Below are 20,723 nucleotides of genomic sequence, written 5' to 3' on the forward strand. Positions count from 1 at the left end.
TGAAAAGAAAACGGAAAAGTAATTTTTGTGGATTTTTCCCAAAAGAAAATTTGACAGCTATAGTCTGCTAAATTTTGAGATTATAGGGAGATGTGGTCAAATTGTAAAATCAACACTTATTAGTGTTTATGTTGTTTAAATGCATCCAAAACATCAGTTTTGCAATAAACGCCAACATTACCTAACGGAATAATTGATCAGACCATTATTCCGCAAGGAAAGTGAAATTGCATGCAGAATGCGCCACCTTCATGTCGATCACGATACTAATGTAATCGATCTTTCCTTTACCGATTTCTTTTGAACTGCGTACTGGGTCAAGAAATGCTAAGGAAAAGAAATTTCTTTAGCATTCCGTGTCCTATCCCGTAGCACGTAAAAACGTCATTACTTTTCAGCTGCGTACCAGGCTTAACTTGGCAATAGAGGACTTCTGCATCAACTTCAAATGACTTCTAGCGAGGAAAAAAATTAACGGCTGTAGTAAATCATTATATCAGTGATTTTGTCGAATTATCTTAAGGAAAAATCTAGATAGAGCTGGAATTAGGGCGTAACAGCCTTTGTAAACAATTACTTCTCTTGTTGATTTCTCGGAATTCAAGGCACGCCTACACAAACCATCATATCCATCGGTTGGAGAAGACTTCCTCTACTCGATGGTGACGTCGATTTGCCAGGGAGAGCCCGAGGGAGAGCCATGGCTTCCGAGAAATCATCAAGAGAAGTCACTGTTTACAAAAGCTGTTACGCCCTAATTCCAGCTCTTTCGAGAAATAGTAGAAATTGTCATTACTGATCATTACAAAACGTATCGCATGAAAAATGTAATGCTCACTGCGTGTATATGATCATTTCTTCGGTTTATTTAATATTTAATTGCAATACCTTTCGTGGACCTTTCATAGCATCGTAATGCTTGTTTACTTTGCACGATAGGTAGCCGGTTTGACAGTTCAATAGGTAGACTTGGCTTCACTCTTGGCGTGACTCATTATACACCGACTCTAGGAAAATCCAATAACCCTTCATTTTATCTGTCAAACTTTCATAGCGAATCAAAGTAAACATTGTGTAGTACTAGATGTTAACGGTATCGAGTGGACAGTAAATTTTGGGGGTTCGGTTTCTACGAACAATCAATAGTCAATCTAATAAAAAGTGTCTCGATTCTCATGACTATGGAGCACAACTAACTTTATTCGGTCAAACAAAAGAACAGAAAAGGACTGTGTGTTGTAATTGAATTGTTATCGCACAGGGTGTGCCAAAGTCTTGTGGTTGGGGAGCGCAGTAGGGATGCGCAAATCATCGAACATGCTCCCCGGCGTTGAAATGCCGATTTCAAGTCTCATGGACAAATGGCAGCAAACAGACCTCCGTCACAGCACGCTTGAACTCTCCTCCATTTGCTGTTTTCACCGTAACGACACGTGTCACGCTATCCTGTCCGGGGTGCACGGCTGAAATCCTTCCTAGTGGCCACTGCAGCGGCGGTGCGTTCTGGTCCACAAGCAATACTAGCGAACCCTCTTTGATTTCGTTCGTTTTCAGCCACTTGGATCGAGTCTGGAGTTCCGGCAGGTATTCCGCTGTCCATCGTTTCCAGAAGTGCTGCAGCATGGTCTGCACGAGCTGCCACCTTGATAAAGTGTTCTCCTTCAAATGCAAGTACGACGGTTCAGCAATGGCTTGCATCTCGCGGCCTACCAAGAAGTGAGCAGGTGTTATAGCTGTGTAGTCGTTTGGGTCATCCGAGCTAGGCGCCAGGGGTCGAGAGTTTAATACAGCTTCGATTTGAGTCAGCGTAGTATACAGCTCCTCGAAAGTCAATTTCCGGTCTCCGACAATACGCTTGAGATGATGTTTCACTTGTTTAACGCCAGCTTCCCAAATGCCACCGAAGTGTGGACTTCGCGGTGGGATAAAGGACCATTCGATTCCCTTGTTGGTACAGTACCTCACGATCTTTCCTGTAGAACATTGGTTCTGGAACAGTAGCCACAGCTCATGCAACTCGGTCTTGGCTCCGACAAAGTTTGTTGCATTGTCAGAGCGCATTGTTTTCGGATACCCACGTCGGCTGTGGAATCGTCTCAAAGCAGCAAGAAACGCGGCCGTCGTCAAGTCGGAGACTAATTCCAGATGTATGGCGCGGGTTTGCATACACACAAAGAGACTCACGTAGGCCTTGGTAATATAGGGCTTACGAGCAGTAGACGATGACTTAAGCCAAAAAGGCCCAGCGTAGTCCACACCAGTGTCCGAAAAGGCTGGAGCAGGTCGGATACGATATGATGGCAAGTCACCCATCATCTGAGTTGTCTTCAACGGATTTGCTCGAAAGCACACCATACAATTTCGAATCACCTTGCGAATTGTATTTTTCACGTTCAATGGCCAGAATCGTTGTCGTACGATGGCAAGTAGACCTTTCTGCCCGATGTGAAGGTTCTCTAGATGTAGGTGTCGGACGAGTGCTTCCGTGATCGGGTGCTTTGCTGGCAGCAACATCTGGTGTCGACTATCGTATGGTATGAACGCTCGCTTGATTCGACCTCCAACTCGTAACACGCCGTCTTCCGGGTCCAAAAACGCTTTCAATCCGTTGAGTCGATGCTTTGCGTCCGTGCCGCTCATCAGGGCGAGAATCTCTGGTTGAAACGTTTCGTGTTGAACCAACCGTACAATCACTATTGTTGCCCGCTTTATTTCTTCAGCAGTGAGCGGGCCCTTTAACAACTCCTTCTTCCTGGATATGATGAACATCGCAAAGCGTACCAGATAGGCTGTGCTACGCACAACCTTCGTGAAATCGCTAATCTTGTCAAACATTGGCATTCTTTTGGTGAGAGCAGTCACAGCCAGTACTACGCCAGCACGCATTTCCGGTAACTCTTCATCCGGAATAGCTACTACATCTGTCATCTCTACAACAGAACCGTTGAATGTGGGTGGGCCAGTCCACCACATCTTGGACCCGAGTAATTTTTTCGGCCGCTCTCCTCGGGATATAAGGTCGGCCGGATTCTCGTCCGTAGGAATATATTTCCAGCTGCAATTCGGGGTAAGTTTTTGTATTTCACTTACACGATTCGAAACGTAGGTATGTAAGACGTTCGGTGGTTTGCTGATCCACGCTAACACTATTTTTGAATCACTCCACAGATTCGTCGACGTGAAGTCTAATTCCGTAGCGTCCTGCAACTTCACAGTCAGCTTGGCGAGTAACAAGGCCGCCAACAGTTCAGCACGAGGAGTCGTGACAGCCTTAGTTTTCGCCCTCTTCATCGGTAGAATGCGGGATTTACTGCAAACCAGTTTCATCTGAGCGGGTCCGTCTGGAAAAACTGCTCGTGTATAGAGGCACGCTCCGTACGCCACGTCGGAGGCGTCCGCAAATCCATGCAGCTCAAGCTTGAACGCACCATTCCAGGAAATCCACCTTGGCATTCGCACCTTGTTAAGGACGGCTATTTCTGTGCGAAAATTTAGCCACTTGGATCTCACTTCAGAAGGGACTGGCTCGTCCCAATCAATCTGCATTTCGCCAACCTCTCGCAGAATCAGCTTTGCAGTTGTAATCACGGGGCCGAAGAAGCCCAGCGGATCGAAAATCTTGGCCAGCTGGCTTAGAAGCTTGCGACGAGTCACTTCAACCAAAACGTCGTATTCCGGAACCGATACAGAAAACCAATCGTCGACCGGATTCCAGGTCATGCCAAGAGTCTTCACGATCGACTTCGAATTTTCGTCAGATACTACGAACGAGTTTCCTCGTAGCTCTTCAGAAACACCTTTCACAATATCGGGGTGGTTGGCACACCACTTATGAGCGCCAAAGCATCCCTTCGCCAGCAGATCCGTCACTTCTCGTTGGAGCTTGCATGCTTCAGCTAGCGTATCGGCACCTGTTAGGATGTCGTCCATGTACGTCCCTTTTTCGACGATATTTGCGGCTTCCGGAAATTCCTCCTTGTGATCAACTGCAGTTTGCTTGAGCGCCATAGTTGCTTGGAACGGTGATGATGCCAGGCCATACGTAACCGTCTGCAGCTCTCGGACGGTCAGGATGTCATCTTTGTTGTACCTCCAAAAAATGCGTAGGTACCTTGTATCTAACCAATGTACGCCAACTTGACGAAACATTTTTGGAATGTCCAGCGTAAAGACGAACTGGAATCTTCGGAAACGAAGCAAAATCGCGATGAGATCACTCTGAACACTTGGTCCAGTCATCAGTATATCGTTGATCGATACACCCGAAGACGTTCTAGCCGACCCATCAAATACAACTCTTAATTTGGTCGTCGTACTGGTGGGTCTCAGCACACAGTGGTGTGGCAAATAGTACACCGATCCTGGTTCCTCCGTTGTCTCCTGAATCTCTCGCATGTGCCCGAGTTGTTCGTACTCTCGGATGAACAGCGAGTACTGCTCCTTTAATTCTGGTTGCTTGTCTAGCTTCCGCTCTAGGTGCAGAAAGCGTTTCAGCGCCATTTCACGTGAATCTCCTAGTTCGTGCTTGCGTTCGTTAAAGGGGTGACGCACAATGTACCGCCCTTCCTCATTTCGTAGGTGTGTGCGACGGAAATGTTCGACACACTTCTCTTCATCCGCTGTAGCGGATGGGCGAATTTCATCACAAGCCTCCACCCTGTAGAAGCTCTTCAGCAGATCGATGATCGGGTCGTCGTCAGTTGTTTGACAGAAAGTGCGCGCAACGACAGGTGCATCGCTCGCGATTATTCCTCCAGCAATCCATCCCAGCTTCGTGTTTCGTAGTATTGGAAGATTCGAACCAAGTTCGATTTGGCCATCCTCCATCAGGTTCCAGAAGTATTCAGCGCCGATTAACATATCGACACGTCCTCGATTGTTGAACGTCGGATCGGCCAGCACCTGCTCGCTCGAGATGGGCCACTCCGAAACATCGAATGATTTCACCGGCAGATCACCAGTGATTCGTGGGGTAACCAGTAGATCTAGGTCAGTAGCGAAGTCAGCGTGACAAGACCTAATCGTGGTGCGCAGCATACGGCAAATCCTAGTTTTCTTGCCGTTCAGACCGCTAACCGTGAAGTTAGCAGGTACCATTTTCAGTGAGAGTAGGTTTGCAAATCGTTCTGTCACAAAATTCATTTGCGAAGCGGAATCCAGAAGCACACGACATGGATATGGAGTGCTACACAAGCCGTTGACCAAAACAACGGCAGTAGAAAGCAGGGTCTGCTTCTCGGAATTCTCAGCACACAGGGTTGTTGACGTTCCTGCTGTAGTGCTGGTCATCAGGTTTCCAGCTGGTTTTACGACTGGCGTGGAAGAATCAGTCGTATTTGAGGAAGTGGAGCTGTTCACGTTTTTGCATGCGTCTTCAACGTGGAGCGTAGTGTGATGTTTCTTGCCACATTCCCGACAAGAACGTGACGATGCACATGCACTGGTTCGGTGGCCTCTCCCTAAGCAGTTGAAGCAGGCGCCGCACCTTTTTAGCACTTCGTATTTCTCACTGACACTTTTGTTTTTGTAGGCCTCGCACTTCCAAAGTTCATGGCTTGCCTTACACACTGGACATTTGTATTCAAACTTGTCATTCTTCATATCACTTGTCACTAGCGTATGGCTCCTAGCCATCGCTTTCGGTTTAGCACTCTCCGTCAACAGCTTCATACTCGCGTCGAGCTTTTCGTAAATTCGACACTGCTCTTGCAGAAAGTCTATCGTTGCAGCGTACGTCGATAGCACATTCTTCTTCTGACGGGCTTCCCAGGCCACCCGGAGCCTTTTATCCATCTTCGCTGCGATAAGATTCACCAGCATCTGTTCTCCGAGTCCATCCACCGGTAAGTTCTGATGCCGCAAGCCCTCCACGTTCTTGGTGCTGCTGTCGATCAATTTCCTCATGTTTGCTGCGTTCTCCTGGCTAACCTTCGGCAGGTTGAATAGATTTTCAACGTGTTTGTCAACAACGACACGTTTATCTTCGTACCGCTGTGTAAGCAACATCCATGCGGCATCATAATCATTATTATTTATCAAATCTTCGTCGATGATGCCAGCTGCTTGCCCGACAAGACTGTTTCGCAGATGGAACAGTTTCAATGCTGGTTCCTCCTGCTGGTAGCGGTTCATCACGGTGGTAAACAAAGACTTGAACGAATACCACTTTTCGTAAGAGCCGTCGAATGTCGGCAAGGGCACTTGTAGCGGTGGGAGATACGGATGGATTAGAAACGGTGGAACTGGATTCGGATGTCCGACCGGGAGAATCAGATCAGTTTCTGTTTTCGTCACCGCCTCGATCAACATACACAATTGAACGGAAACGTCGTTGTATAGCGACTCGAATTCGATGTAGCTCTCGGTTTCTTCTTATTGGCGGTCTTCAGAGAGTGGTAGTACATAAATCTGATTCTGAATACTATTGCACTCGTTATAACAGTTCTCTACAGCCTTTTTGTGGAACTGAAGAAAATGAATGTTTCTAATGTTCGGATTCGGTTCATCCGCACTGTACTGCAAAGCAGTGTTAAAGCCTGGTACGCAGCTGAAAAGAAAACGGAAAAGTAATTTTTGAGGATTTTTCCCAAAAGAAAATTTGACAGCTATAGGCTGCTAAATTTTGAGATTATAGGGAGATGTCGTCAAATTGTAAAATCAACACTTATTAGTGTTTATGTTGTTTAAATGCATCCAAAACATTATTTTTACAACAAACGTTAAAATTACCTAACGGAATAATTTGTCAGACCATTATTCCGCAAGGAAAGTGAAATTGCATTCAGAATGCGCCACCTTCATGTCGATCACGATACTAATGTAATCGATCTTTCCTTTACCGATTTCTTTTGAACTGCGTACTGGGTCAAGAAATGCTGAGGAAAAGTAATTTCTTTTGCATTCCGTGTCCTATCCCGTAGCACGTAAAAACGTCATTACTTTTCAGCTGCGTACCAGGCTTAACACGGGCCAGTTTGCCATGAACTGCCACTCTCTGATTGACTAGCCCCTTGAGCTGCTCTTCCATCCTTTTATTTTCTTCTTTCTTTTTCTTCTCCACTTTTTGTTCAGCAACAGGTGTAGCTGGCTGTACAGGCGTTCTCGGTGTCTTTGGTGGCATCTTCTTTTTCACTCGCGCACACAACTAAACCGCCATTTGCAAAAAAATCCCGCTTTAGCTGTACGAATTTTTAGAAAAGGGCACTAATGCACTTGAAAACGCCTTAGCGTCGGAAACGTTTCGGAACGGATCAGATAGGAATTCTTCTTTCACTTTTCACATGTAGCGACCGCTTTGAGCCAAGCTGCTAGCGCGTCACTAACACCGGTTCGACCGCAGTACAAAACCGATGCTCGGATCGAAATTCACGTACTTTATTCACGTAAACCGCGTCGAAATCCACCGGTTTCTGAGGATCCGGCTCGAAGGACCACTTTGTTAACGGTATCGAGTGGACTGTAAATTTTGGGGGTTCGGTTTCTACGAACAATCAATAGTCAATCTAATAAAAAGCGTCTCGATTCTCATGACTATGGAGCACAACTAACTTTATTCGGTCAAACAAAAGAACAGAAAAGGACTGTGTGTTGTAATTGAATTGTTATCGCACAGGGTGTGCCAAAGTCTTGCGGTTGGGGAGCGCAGTAGGGATGCGCAAATCATCGAACACTAGAATTTCGACTAGAATGGTTTACGTTAAACGATTTGCTTGGGACAAATAGGCTAGTCAAGTAGTGAGCCAATTTAAAATCGTTAGTTTCCACCGGTTGGTACTACCAACTATGATACTTTTAAATTGACCGTTAAATGCTTGTTCGATGAACATCTTGCGAGTGTTATGTTTGTTTGTCTGTGCTTATAGCATAAGCATTGTTGATTAAAGGCTTCTTAGCATTAACAATGCTGTCTATGAGGTAATAAGCACTATTAATGCTGAAGTAAAGCAGATTTAAGGCTTTGTACTAATGCTTAAGGTTATTGGGGTCGTCACCTTCACGCAGGCATACTCGATGTAGCTGTTGTAGTTTAGTCGGTCGTTGATCATCACTCCCAGGTATTTCAGTACACGTTTCGAGCCTATGGCATGCTCCCCGATAGTGATTTCTATCCACTAATCATCAGAATCGTCATCATTCTGCTTTTTGTCTACTCAGAGTGCGCGTAGCTAACACCAGCAAAATATATTTTTCCTGCATCGTAGATAGAGTCGTCCCTCGTAAATAACTACCAAGCCCGTTAATAGTCTGATAAGGGCAATTTTTACAATATAAGGCTGATATACGGCTGATATTTGCGTGATTGGGTACTCTAAATATATTTTTTTTAATATCATGATTATCAGAAATAATTTTCTCAAAAATACGCTAGTGATTGTAAAATCTTATCAGCTATTCAAAATGTGCATCCAATAGACAAAGTCAAATTAAAACAGAAAGCAGAGGAGATATATAAGCAGCATGAAAGCGAGATTTCAGATGGGGAAGAAGATGAATAAATAATTAGTTTGAGAATAAAATATGAAGATGTTACAGCATCAGTGTGTTAGGTGAACAACAGCGGAATAGGATAACAATAATAATTATAATAATGAACATTAACATTCAGTTATAAATAATTAAAAACAAATTATGGTAATAATAATATAAATTTGGTTAATAATGATAAAACTATGATAAAAAGTGCCTTGTTTAGAGAATTAATTAATAATAAGTATGAATTAAAACATATTTAATAACAACGATATCGATATTTTCGAGGGTATAGTTATCTTCTAACAGTCTACAGTGAGTCTGATGCACTCTATTTCGAACAAACTGCCAGACGGAAATCTTAATGTGTATTGCATTCTATGTATGTCCTGTAATTAGAGCGTTCCGTTGGAAGGAGATTCTCTATCCCTACAGTGGATATCGTGTAAGTGCATCAGCTTACAGGTCCACACCTCCGTTTTGGCCCTTCACACAACGGAACAGTAAAGATTGCAGGGTTGCATAGTCTGATCTTGCCATTAAAAGGAACCGTACGTTATGGCAAGTCCTGCACTGGTGGTGGCTTCTAATCACATCACATCACACCAAGCCCGTTAATAGTCTGATAAGGGCCATTTTTACAATATAAGGCTGATATGCGGCTTTACATTTTTATATTAGCCTTCAGCATTATATTCCACGTTTTGTATATGCGTGATTGGGTGCTATATATATATATATATTTTTTTTTAATATCATGATTATCAGAAATAATTTTCTCAAAATACGATAGTGATTGCAAAATCTTATCAGCTGTTCAAAATGTGCATCCAATAGATTACAATCCCTCAAAAACTCTCAGAGGTACATATATTGAGGTATATTTGAGATATTCGAATTTTAAACAATCGGTATAAATGTATAAATGGCAAAGTGGCCAGAATGCCCAGAATATGACGTAAACTAAAGACAAAATTCGCATTGGGATTATTAGCACCGATTATTTTGCCAAAATTTGCCATGGCCCATGAGTCGAAAAGTATCGCATAAAAAAATCAAACACAGATATTCAGAACTTTTCTTACAAAACTTCCCTAAAATAACATAGTTTTATCCTAATTCAAATAAGTATGAAGGGTCAAATCGCACATTAAGCGGATAAATTCAGGTTTTATTATGTGTTTTTCAATCCAGAGATGATAGGCCGTTTTAATATCAAAGCACGCAGCTTTTATTTCAATGAAAATGGACATGGAAATACACTTGGAGACTATTAAGGTGACAAGTCATACCGTAATGTATAGTAGGTAGTAGGTACTGACGAATCTTTACTCTTTGGGCTCGTCTTTAGGCGACGATTTTATTCGCTTCGGTTTTGTTGGAGCCGTAATATATTCTTCTTCCATGACATCTTCCTCATCTTCCTCTGTACCACCTTCTGCAGAATCCCTACTGCATTCGTTTGCCATTTCCGATTGATGTACAATCCTTTTATGCGCGGTAAGCTCCCAGTTTTGATAGAAACGCACATTTTCACACAAATCACACGCAAATGGACGTTCCCCGGTATGAATGCGACGAATGTGGACCTGCAGTTTGGTGTTGCGTTGATAAATCTTATCGCAGTAGTTACACTTGTACGGATGGATTCCTTCATGGGCTAATTGATGAAACTTTCTCGCAGAATACGTTCCGAAAGCTTTGTCGCATTGGTTGCATTTGTACGGTTTTTCCTTAGTATGGACCTTCCCATGGTGAACCAAATGTGCCTTCGACTTGAAGCGACTCGAACACAATTCGCACTCATATGGACGCTCATCAGAATGCGACACCAGATGAATGTGTAAATCGGACTTGCGGAGGAAGCTTTTCTCGCAGTTCGGTGCCGTGCATTTGAATTGTTTCGATTCCGTGTGCAAGAGACGATGAGACTTCAGAGTGCTGCTGGTATGAAATGATTTGTTGCAATCCTCACAAACGTACGTTCGATCGGCATGAGTTTTCAGATGGTTTAGTAAAGAACCTCTACAGGTGAATTTGGCGTTACATTTGTCGCATATATGATTTTTCTCGCGGTAAACATATGTCTGATGTAGAATTAATCGTGGTTCACTGAGAAAGCGCTTAAAACAAACGGTACATTCGAAGGGTTTGGCGCTATTCTTGAGTCTCATTTTCTCGTGTTCTTCTGCAGAATGCTGAATAAGTTCTTCATTTGTATTGAAATGCATTTCACAACCACAGCAAATAAATTTTCCACTATATTCATCTTGTGAATATTCTGAATCTGCCTTTTCTACTAGTAAAACTTCTTCTATATTACCAACTGCACTGATCGTGTATTGTACTTCCTCTGTGTCTCCGGCTACTTCCAGATATTCTTCTGTGTAGTCAAGTTCTTCTTCTGGAGCATTCTGAACAGAACTGCAACCTTCCTCCAGCGGTTTCGCTTGTTGAATAGTTGTTACGTTAGGAGATTCTTTCAAAAACAAATCTTCCTCCTTATCACTATCCTTCACATCAGTTGCCTTATCAGCAGTAGAATCGTTTCCACATTCTTGTTTGATGTAAGATTTGTCTGATGATTGTTGATTATTATCGATTGCGATTGAAACCGTAGCTATTGCTTCTTGAGTTTCTTGGACCTCTATCAATTGATTTCCGGATTGAAGCATTTCCATCAACTTTTCGTCGCATACAACATTTTTCAAATCTTCAGGAGAAATATCAGCAGAAGTCTTCTCTGCGGTTTGTTCAACTTTTTGAATTTCTTTCTGGAGGTAGAACTCCACCATTTTTATCCTGAAATATTAGGATATGTTAAGCAGGGCCTCATTTTCTCACGTTAAGTAACTTACCTTTGATAAGTCTTCTCTAAAGCGCAGCGAAGCTGTCGGTCAGATTCCAAACATTTCAATCTGATTTTGTAACTTCTCAGTATATCTTCGGAACATTCTTTACAGACGAATCTCGGCAGACCATCGCCCTTTGATATCTATAGAATGATGCAATATTTAGAAAACTGGATGCACGTTATTGAACGGGTCTCACCTTTAACCCGGTTAGATCATTTACCATCTCGGCAATCGGAATCTGTTCCGGTTTTGAAAATAACGATAGGAAAACATCAGCTTCCTCCGTCATACAAACCCGACAGCCATTCATCTTTGTTGAACTTTAGTCAATATATTGGATGCTTGGAGAATATTACGAACATTAACCACAGTCTAAATTAACACACAATTTGAGATATAATAAATATAAATGATAAAAAAAAATATTTTATTTATATCACGGAAGTTTGTAAACAAAATTCGAATAAAAACACCGAGAGTTGAGCCGAATGTATAATGTAAACTATAGTCGCTATATTCATAGTCTGGCGGATAGAATTTCGATCTATCATGAGCTCTTTTCTGTTGTTGGCTGGGGGGGACGTGCTGTCAAATCAGCCTACTGATCATTCTTGTATGAAACTGGCTCCAAACGTAAACAATCGCTGTAGGTTTCTTATGGCTTGTTTACCTTTGGAACCAGTTATGCGAGGCATGCGAGGTAGGCGACGATTGTTCGTATTTGACAGCCACCTCCCCCCCTTGGTTGTTGGTCGTGATTTGCTCGATTGGTTCCGCTATTTGACAGCTCAATTGGTTCCCGAGATTCTATTCGCCAGACTATGAATATAGCGACTATAATGTAAACAGGTTAGGCGAAATTCATTATTGCTCCCGCTCGTTAAATTGGCGTTGACGGCACCGTCGAAAAATTTGCTCTTCCAGCAAATTTAGACAGTTTCTTATGGGAATTTTCGGTGGAGTGAAAGGATAGTACAAAGTCCGCCATGTTTCACGCACAGTCTGACGTTTGCTTATGGATTTTCTCATAGGAGTAAAGAGCTACAGAGTCGCCGTCAACGCCAATTGTAGCTCTTTACTCCTTAACCAAACACGCTAACCTTCAAGTACCCATTAATGAGTAAAAAAGTACCCATTTCGAAGAAAAGTGGCTTAACTCATGAAATGAGTAAAACGAACTTTACTCATTAATGCGAGTATTTGACGAGTACTTCATAAAATGGGTATTTTTTACTCGTCATGTTTTTCGGTAGTGGATAAAAAGTACCCATTTTTTGAGACAAAAATCTCTATCCAGCTTTCTATGCTCGGTAATGGCGGCCTGTTTGGATGAATAAATGTATCCTTCACTGTGCTTTTTGACACTAACTGGAGGGCGTATGTTGTTCCATTTTCTTCTGTTCCTGGAAGAGGGAAAGAGAAGGGTCAAAATCCGAACCTCCAGATAGCACAGTGAAGGATACATTTATTCATACAAACAGGCCGCCATTACCGAGCATAGAAAGCTGGATAGAGATTTTTGTCTCAAAAAATGGGTACTTTTTATCCACTACCGAAAAACATGACGAGTAAAAAATGCCAAAGTTCAACTTAAAATAATCAAACAAAGCTTATCTTAAAATCATCAAACAAATCAATTTATTTATTATAAATGAAAAGGCGGGGGAGGGGGGTTTATAGAGCGTTGCGTAATAAATAGAGGGGGGTCATTTTCAGTGTACCGTTTTGTTCCAAAGGGGGGGGGGGGGTCAAACATATTGATTTTTAGCGAAACGAAATTAATGGACACCGCTCGGGACACCGCTCACAGCTCAAGTGCAGAAAACGGTTCCGCACCGAAAAGGTCGAAACTGCACAGTAGGATGAACGGGTGATGGCGATGGATTACAAGGTTCCAGTTAATATTCCCAGCTGTATTTGGACGGGAATTTGATCCGCAATATTCTCGCACAGAAATACATCACCCGGTGGGTGTCTTACTTCACCATTAGCTCTTTCTTATCCGAACCCTTGACCAGCAGCAGAGACGAGTAAAACTTGGGCCGAGTGGAAAAAAAAACGACCTGAATTCCTTTTCCACCTACTTGTCGTACACAGAAAAAAAAGTTGTTGAATATTACATCCAAACTGCTGCAACCAGGTCAATCCATCGGTTGTGTAATATAACGTTGTACGATGTACATCGATTTTGCGAACAAAATTACATCCATTGATGTAATATTGTATCTGCTTTTTGCTATTACATCATTATTTCATACATCAGCTTGAATTACATTGATCGATATTACATTTTTTTTTTGCTGTGTAGGGGGTTTCATTGGTAAGGCTTTTCCCGGGGCTAGAATCAGCCGTTCGAACGAAATCAACAGTTGCTTCGCGCCTGTTCGGTAACTTCCATGCTACAACACACAGAGACCCGGGCTCTTATCCGTCGAATTCGATCGGTTTGAGTCCGGGAAATGGATGTGCGTTGCCTAGTGCGTTGCCGTCTCCTCCGTGATGCACTTGATGTTTTTTGCCCCCGAGACCGATTGGAGACGAATGGTCCGTCATCTTTTTTTAGTTTTCGCACCGATTTTTTACCGGCATGGTCAGCTGACATACGTGGTGTTTGTTGTGGAGAGTGTTGTTAACTGACAGTGAGTATGGCAGAGTGCTTCGCGGTCGACCTGAAAACTTCGAGAAACTGCACGGCTTGCTTGACAATTTGTGTGCATGCAGAAGGGATAAGTTGGGAATACACTCAAAAAATTCCACACGTTTGATCGAAGTGTTTAAACACTTGATTTTTTAAATGCGCAATCACATTTACTTTAAGTGTATTTCACCTTGGTTCAATGTGTTATACACGTTAATTTCTGGTGTTTCAAATTTTGAAATGTTGAAAATATTTCACTATCTTTTCAAGTGTATTGCACATTGAATCACACTACTGTTCAAAACAGATGGATTTAAAGTGTTTTGCATTTCAATACGATGTGAATTGCTTGCTCATAAAGGTAAACATCGAAAACAAGAGTTGTGACTTTATCCTATCAACCCGCCTCATAAATGAGAACAGCCATGGCACAGTGGGATCGAACGAAGAACCCGGCAGCAGCAAACCCCAACAGTCCATGATCGAATCCTAAATCAGATCCATTAAAAAGATATGTGAATGCTCTGGCCTCTGGAAGTTTTGTTTATATATTGGTCGATTAATTTTTAGAGTCGGTAAAGTAGATGTCGATAAAGTAGAATATTGAACTATGATGTGCAAAGCTATTGATATCACCATACGAGGCACATAGAATCCAAGTGTGTCATAATTCAAATCCATAGTGTTCAGACATGGTTCATAAAGGGTGTCCACGATGAAATTGCCACACTATGAAATTGCTCTAACTTTTTAACCGTTGGGTAGAATTTAATGAAAATTTGGGTGGATTTAGTTCATAGTGCATTATTTACATCCTGCAAGTTTTAAAGTCCTGTGATCAAACCTCGCGGAAATGGAGTCGAAAGAACAGCTCGTGCGTGATAAAATCTTGCGCATTCATCACGAGAACAAGGATCTCTCGCATCGTTCCATCGCTAAAACGTTGGGAATCGCGAATTCCACGGTGTCGCGAGTGATTAAGCGGTTCTAGGAACGGTTGACCACCGATCGGAAGCCCAGAAGTGAAGAAAAAAGTATTCCGTACAACACCAAAAATCACAACCGCGTAGTTGGGGCCTTCAACCGAAATCCGAACGCCTCCGTTAGGGATGTGGCTAAGAAGCTGCACCTAAGCCGAAGTTTTGTCCAGAAGGCCAAAACTAAGGCTGGGCTTCGAACGTTCAAGGTACAAAAGGCCCCTAATCGCGACGAGAAGCAGAACAAGTCCGCCAAAACCCGTGCCAGGAAGTTGTTCCTCAACATGCTGACGAAAGTTGAATGCTGCATCATGGACGACGAAACATATGTGAAGGCCGACTTCAAACAGATCCCCGGCAACCTGTTTTTCACGGCCAAGGATAAGTTGAGCGTTCCGGAGCATGTCCGCACTCAGAAGATGTCCAAATTTGCGAAGAAATTCTTGGTTTGGCAAGCCATCTGCACGTGCGGGAAGCGGACTGCACCTTTCGTGACCCAGGACACGATGAACGGACAGGTGTACATAAAAGAGTGCCTCCAGAAGCGGCTGCTTCCTCTCCTGAAGGCCCACAACGTCCCAACAATCTTCTGGCCGGATTTGGCCTCATGCCACTACTCCAAGGACGTGCTGAAGTGGTATGCGGACAATAAGGTCAATTTCGTGCCGAAAATGTTCAACCCTCCCAACACTCCGGAGCTCCGCCCCATCGAGAAGTACTGGGCGATTATGAAGCAGCACCTTCTTAAACGACCTAAGGTAGTGAAGACAGCCGAGGAACTGAAGAAAGCATGGGTTTACATGCAAAAAACGGTTGATTCACAGGTTGTGCAGTATCTTATGGCCGGGGTTAAGGCCAAGGTGCGGGCATTTGCGTATGGACTGTAAAAAAAATATGAGTAAAATGGTAAAATGAAGTTTAATAGTTATTTCTCAATCTCTGAAAATTTGATGGCAATCGGATGAAAACTCGAATTTTGCGAATCAATTTTGTGTGTGGCAATTTCATCGTGGACACCCTTTAGCATAAGATTCACACATGAAATGAATGTGTTTCACAATAAGCGCAAAATCAAATGTGAGACACATGATGATGACGTGTGGAATTTTTTGAGTGTAGAAAGAATAGATAGGATGGATTGAAATTTTGTGCACGTTGAAAATTATATGAGAGGTTTGGGTAAAAATGGGATAATCTTGAAGTGTCGTTCCCCCTGACGAAATCTTTAATTTTTTGTAGTTGTGGTGAAACTGACACATTGAATACTGAAAAGCATTTAAAAAAACGTCAAGCACTTGTGCTGAGCTGTCTCCGCACTGTATGAGTTCTCCCAGAATGTAAATGAAATACTCATCGCCTTGAGAGATGATGTGTGGTGCTACAGATGCACCTTGCTCAACATTACAAGCAACGTATCTTGCAAGTTGCTCTGCCAGGGAAGATTCTGTATCCTAGAAGTGCAAAAATAGTTTAAAAAATAGATTGATTTTTTTTTTAAAGAAATGCCTTGAAATTACCGGTACAAAACGGACCAAATCTGAAGCAATCTTGTGTTCGATCGTTAGATCCTTATCATGCTTTCTTTCTTGTTGTTTCAAACCTCGTCGGCTCAGAGCTTGCATAATCCGTAGGCATCCTCGAAGATTATCTAATGCGGAGGTGCAAATAAAAAGATATTTAAAACATTGCAATCATATTTTGCATGAGACCTACACTACCGATACTCGCATAATTGTCCCATCTTTGCTTGATTTCCTATTCATATGGGACAGTTATGCTTTTATGGGTAGTGTAGGTGAGACATCTACAAGGCATGTGTGCTAATTTCTGTAAAATTGTAGATTTTGTCAAGAACATCGTAGTCTGTCGGTGGATCCATAATTGTCAAAAAACAATATGTGCTTACCGTCCTGAATTCCTGAAAATATGCCTTGTTCAACCATTAACCCTGTCGAAAAAAATCTTAACCAGGATGCTGTTTTTGTCGTAGTTGGGTGTGATGCGCTCGTAAGTTTTTTGAATCTTGTAAATACTAAAATAGAATAAAATTGTCAAATAACAATCATAAAATAAAACTTGCCAATACTCCGTGAAATGACCTGAAGTGTGGAAATGTTTGTAGGATGCTTGAAAACGACCTTCTATTTTGCAACATCATAACGTATAGGGAGTGTGTTTCTTCCATGCCTCTCATGATAGCTTTAAAATTGGCGGATACCCCATCCTTGTTTGCGCATTCTTCAGCAAGCTCTATTATTCCGGTTGAAACGCATGGTCTTGCTTTGTAGCTGCGCCTTTACCGACTGAGCTAAGGGAGGCCCCAAATTTCCTGTCTGTCGATCTCAAATGTTTTGAAGCAGCATTGCGTAGATGTGAATGGATCAAACCTGAATGCTCGTGATTCGGTCCTTTGCCAGCATTCCTCCAGAAAAAGTACGACTGAAAGGTGAAAAGGATTCAAAAAATTTCAACAACCTATCCATACTTATTTTTTATGGAGTACCTATAAAGAGAGATACGACACACCAAATTTGGAGAATAGATTATCTGTCATTATAATAATAACATAATAATCGAGTACAAAACCTGGAATAGGTGAGGTGTCGTCACTTTCGTTACAGGCACTCATATATGTTTGAGGAAAACCTATCGGAAGTACTTACATATTCTGGTGAACTTTCTGTCAACTTCGTGGATGTCAGTATGGGAAACGTTTCAATAATTTTTTTGGCCAACGATTTTTTCTCTTTGATTGCTGGATAACTAAAATATGCAGGGTTCCGTGTGAGATTCCAGCAAAAAGTTTGTTACTCAACTTTGCTGTACATTCAGTAAAGATTCCTGATTTTTCAGTAATGTGTTGTCATTTTGACTTCAATCCATATTACTGGTCATCCAGCAAAAATATTTTGCTGTAAAGATTGCTGAACTTCCAGCTCGGCAAAATCCATGGAGCAAAATTTTGCTGGTTTCCAGCAGTAAAAAATGAGTGTGTAAGCTCCGTCAGCCAATGGTTAATTCATTACTCTAATTTGGGGTCTCATTCTAAACGTGAAGACAAAGCTGATCGAATCCTACCTATTGTTAGCACCTTGGTGATAGACACGTCTGACGGGAGCAGTGCTTCTCGCTTGCACCAGTTGAGATCAGTGCTACTACCCGACGGTGCCAGAACAGTTCGAAACGTATATAAGGAAAAGTGTCGTGTCGTAAAATTTTGGTTTCGCTTTTTCACTGCGCTCTGGCGAAACCTATTCCCCACCTGGGGTTGAATATCTTCCGAATCCTGCGTAGAAGTTCCGTCTTCTCGCGTCAAGAATCCGTGGGCAGTGTCGAAATAGTGTGGCACATTCCGCTGCCTTAAGTCGCTGGAAGCACCCGTTTAGAATCTTAACTATATCCCATCCGCTGACTCCGGAGAAGTTACGAAGTGAAAAATCTCTTGTGTGAATATTTTCCATCTTTCGTCTCGCTACGTTTCTTCCCACTGTATACCTCTGTTCATAGTTCCGTTCAGTTGGCAAGTCAAAAAACCATTCTATCAGTATTTCACGGAATCATCTTAAAATCGGGAAACGAACGGCCGTAAAACCATATTGACAGACGGTAGCATTTAGCCGTTCCCGAAAGTAGCAGGTCAACTTCCGTGAAGGCCACTAAAAGGAACAATCTAGTCGCCGCACTTCATTCTGCGGAACTTCTCTGCCGTTCTGGGCGGCAGACGACACTATTTGGAGCACCAGAAGTAAGCGTCTCTCCAAATAATGGCTCTCAGTCAGACGTCGGTGGTGAGTCACTATTTTTTGATACTTATATTACTGTTCTATCCGACTTCCGTAGAGTAATTCGTAAACTGCAACAAGGTCGAACAGTAGCATAGAATAGTTTAGCTGTTCGTCCATGCTTCTGAGTTGAAACATATGTTTCATACTTGAAAGATGGAAACCTATTCTGCCGATAATAGCATAGCTGTCCCATATGAATAGGAAATTAAGCAAAGATCGGACCTATATACGATTATGAGCAGAATTCTAAATCAGTAGGTAGATCATTTAGGTAATTCACTGGTCGCTTTGTGTCTTAAAATAAATCCGGGACGTCTCTCAGAGCTCAAAATTGTAGCATGTATTCGTTAGGCACTTATATGTACAGTATCTGCTAAGTGTTGTGCTAATCTCAGTATCACCTGAGTGTTAACGGGGAGTGCATTTTCTTCTAAGTTTTATCAAAACAGACGTTACCTGTTACCAGCGTAGAAAAAGTAACAGGCATGAAGAGAGAAAACCGCAGTCCTCACACATTATTTTTCTGTGACCGCAGTTATTCGATCTGCTGTTTGATTAGATTTTTTTCACATGGATTAGGAGAACCTATTAACATAGTACACTTAAATAGACTCTGGTAATGTTACGGTAGTGTAAATGTTTACGATGTGCTTTGTGAACACCCCTACTGCCCATAAAAGCATAACAGTCTCATATGGATATGGAAATAAGTTATCCATTAGAATCGATTGTAAACTACCTGCATTTTACACTGTGACGTTACATGTTTTGTTCAGAAAATTTCGCGGAAAACGCCAAAACTAGGTTGTCCCATCCATAAGAGCCTACGGAGAAATAAAATTTTCAATAGCGTTATTTCTGATAGGTATGCTTTTATGGACAGTCTAGTATTTATTCTATTTGATAGGGGTTATTCAACTTCGGAAGGGAAGTAAAGCCACAGACAAACAGACGTAACTCTTTGAAAAACTTGTTCTTGAAAACATAGTATCTCAAAACATATAACCTCAGTAACGACATCTATCTGGCTTCTCGCGGAAAACAAGCTTGCTCGCTAACTCGTAAACAATATTGCATAAAATTTCTATAGAATATATAGAAACGTCAAAGTGATCCGATGCCAGCGCTGCGGCGAGTAGTTCGCGGAACTGATAATATTCAAATCAACCGTTAAATGCATGAACGAAGATACACAATGAAGAGTTACGTCTGTTTGTCTGTGGTAAAGCCGTTGGTCCCCGGTTCATGAGTTGATGGGTCGATAGGTAGAGTCCAAGTGTGGGAGCTGCCTCTCTGGCTTCAGTAGCATTCGTACTCAGTACAGAAAACAAGATCGATGGAAAATCAATGAAGGTAACATAAAAAAGAGGGTTATTTCTACTGATTTTTCGTGAAGTTGAGTGGAAGTTTGTTTTTTTTTACATTTACGGCAAAAAACTTAACTGAAATATGAGCTGACATCTCCTAAAATAGTTTAAAAAGTTGATCTGTTTCTATGTTGAGTAGGGTGATTCAAGTTTATATGACGGATCACAACCCCCTGATCTTTCGATCTGTTTTAAGGTTATCAACAACTGAAAATGAGTAACACTATTCAGTTGCTTGTCAAAAAATCCAAAATTGCTCAATTTTTTCCAAACCTTAGATCGGAAAAACTATGCAGAAGAATAAAGTAATGAAATTGGGTTGTTAGCGGAATGCTTAAATAAAACAGCACACCTTTTTTTTGCTCTTTTATATGCAGAACAACCCTAATAGAATGTGCATGGTTCAGGGTGTCATCCGAACAATTTGTGGAATCATTCTATCATATGGGTTATCATTCGAGTATGGTATTTTTTTATTTTATGGAAGGTCGTAAATTGATTCGACTTCTATGCAAAAAGTTATTTTTATCTGGCAGAGACAATGATGGGAGCCAATTCAACTTGTCACTTGCGGGAGCCAATCGAGCATTACTGTTTCTTTTTAGATCGAATGTGGTTGAAATATTGTGCTC

At 42.0% G+C, this 20,723-nt stretch overlaps 3 protein-coding genes and 1 pseudogene across 3 annotated transcripts in view; 1 reads left to right on the forward strand and 3 right to left on the reverse strand.

Annotated features, from left to right (window-relative positions):
- Positions 1-1,344: 1,344 nt before the first annotated feature.
- On the reverse strand, positions 1,345-6,309 carry LOC135697918 (uncharacterized). Its single transcript, XM_065217780.1, has one exon. The coding sequence runs from the start codon at positions 6,307-6,309 to the stop codon at positions 1,345-1,347; it is 4,965 nt and encodes a 1,654-aa protein (XP_065073852.1).
- Positions 6,310-9,604: 3,295 nt separating this feature from the next.
- LOC135697892 (zinc finger protein 23-like) lies at positions 9,605-11,696 on the reverse strand. Its single transcript, XM_065217746.1, has 3 exons — positions 11,521-11,696; positions 11,328-11,464; positions 9,605-11,271 (listed from the first exon to the last, which is right to left on the reverse strand). The coding sequence occupies exons 1-3, from the start codon at positions 11,632-11,634 to the stop codon at positions 9,798-9,800; spliced, it is 1,725 nt and encodes a 574-aa protein (XP_065073818.1). The 5' UTR covers positions 11,635-11,696; the 3' UTR covers positions 9,605-9,797.
- Positions 11,697-12,688: 992 nt separating this feature from the next.
- LOC135697919 (uncharacterized) lies at positions 12,689-17,767 on the reverse strand (annotated as a pseudogene).
- A 321-nt stretch (positions 17,768-18,088) lies between these two features.
- The window catches only part of TfIIA-L (transcription factor IIA L), a 56,975-nt gene continuing 54,340 nt past the window's right edge, over positions 18,089-20,723 (forward strand). The window contains exon 1 of the mRNA XM_065217772.1: positions 18,089-18,727. Within this exon, the coding sequence (XP_065073844.1) occupies positions 18,704-18,727 (24 nt within the window). The 5' untranslated portion in view covers positions 18,089-18,703. The remainder of the gene's footprint in view (positions 18,728-20,723) is intronic.

Source organism: Ochlerotatus camptorhynchus, unplaced genomic scaffold, assembly GCF_037179485.1.
Source record: "Ochlerotatus camptorhynchus isolate MF236.1 unplaced genomic scaffold, CSIRO-AGI_Acam_v1.1 ptg000079l, whole genome shotgun sequence".
NCBI lineage: Eukaryota > Metazoa > Arthropoda > Insecta > Diptera > Culicidae > Ochlerotatus > Ochlerotatus camptorhynchus.

Excerpts from the sequence above, each read along its gene's own strand:
- LOC135697918 (XM_065217780.1), bottom strand. The coding sequence starts at position 6,309 with ATGTTGATCGAGGCGGTGACGAAAACAGAAACTGATCTGATTCTCCCG.
- LOC135697892 (XM_065217746.1), bottom strand. The coding sequence starts at position 11,634 with ATGAATGGCTGTCGGGTTTGTATGACGGAGGAAGCTGATGTTTTCCTA. Across the intron at positions 11,465-11,520 it reads ATGATCTAACCGGGTTAAAG|ATATCAAAGGGCGATGGTCT; the intron begins GTGAGACCCGTT and ends ATCATTCTATAG. Across the intron at positions 11,272-11,327 it reads TTAGAGAAGACTTATCAAAG|GATAAAAATGGTGGAGTTCT; the intron begins GTAAGTTACTTA and ends CTAATATTTCAG.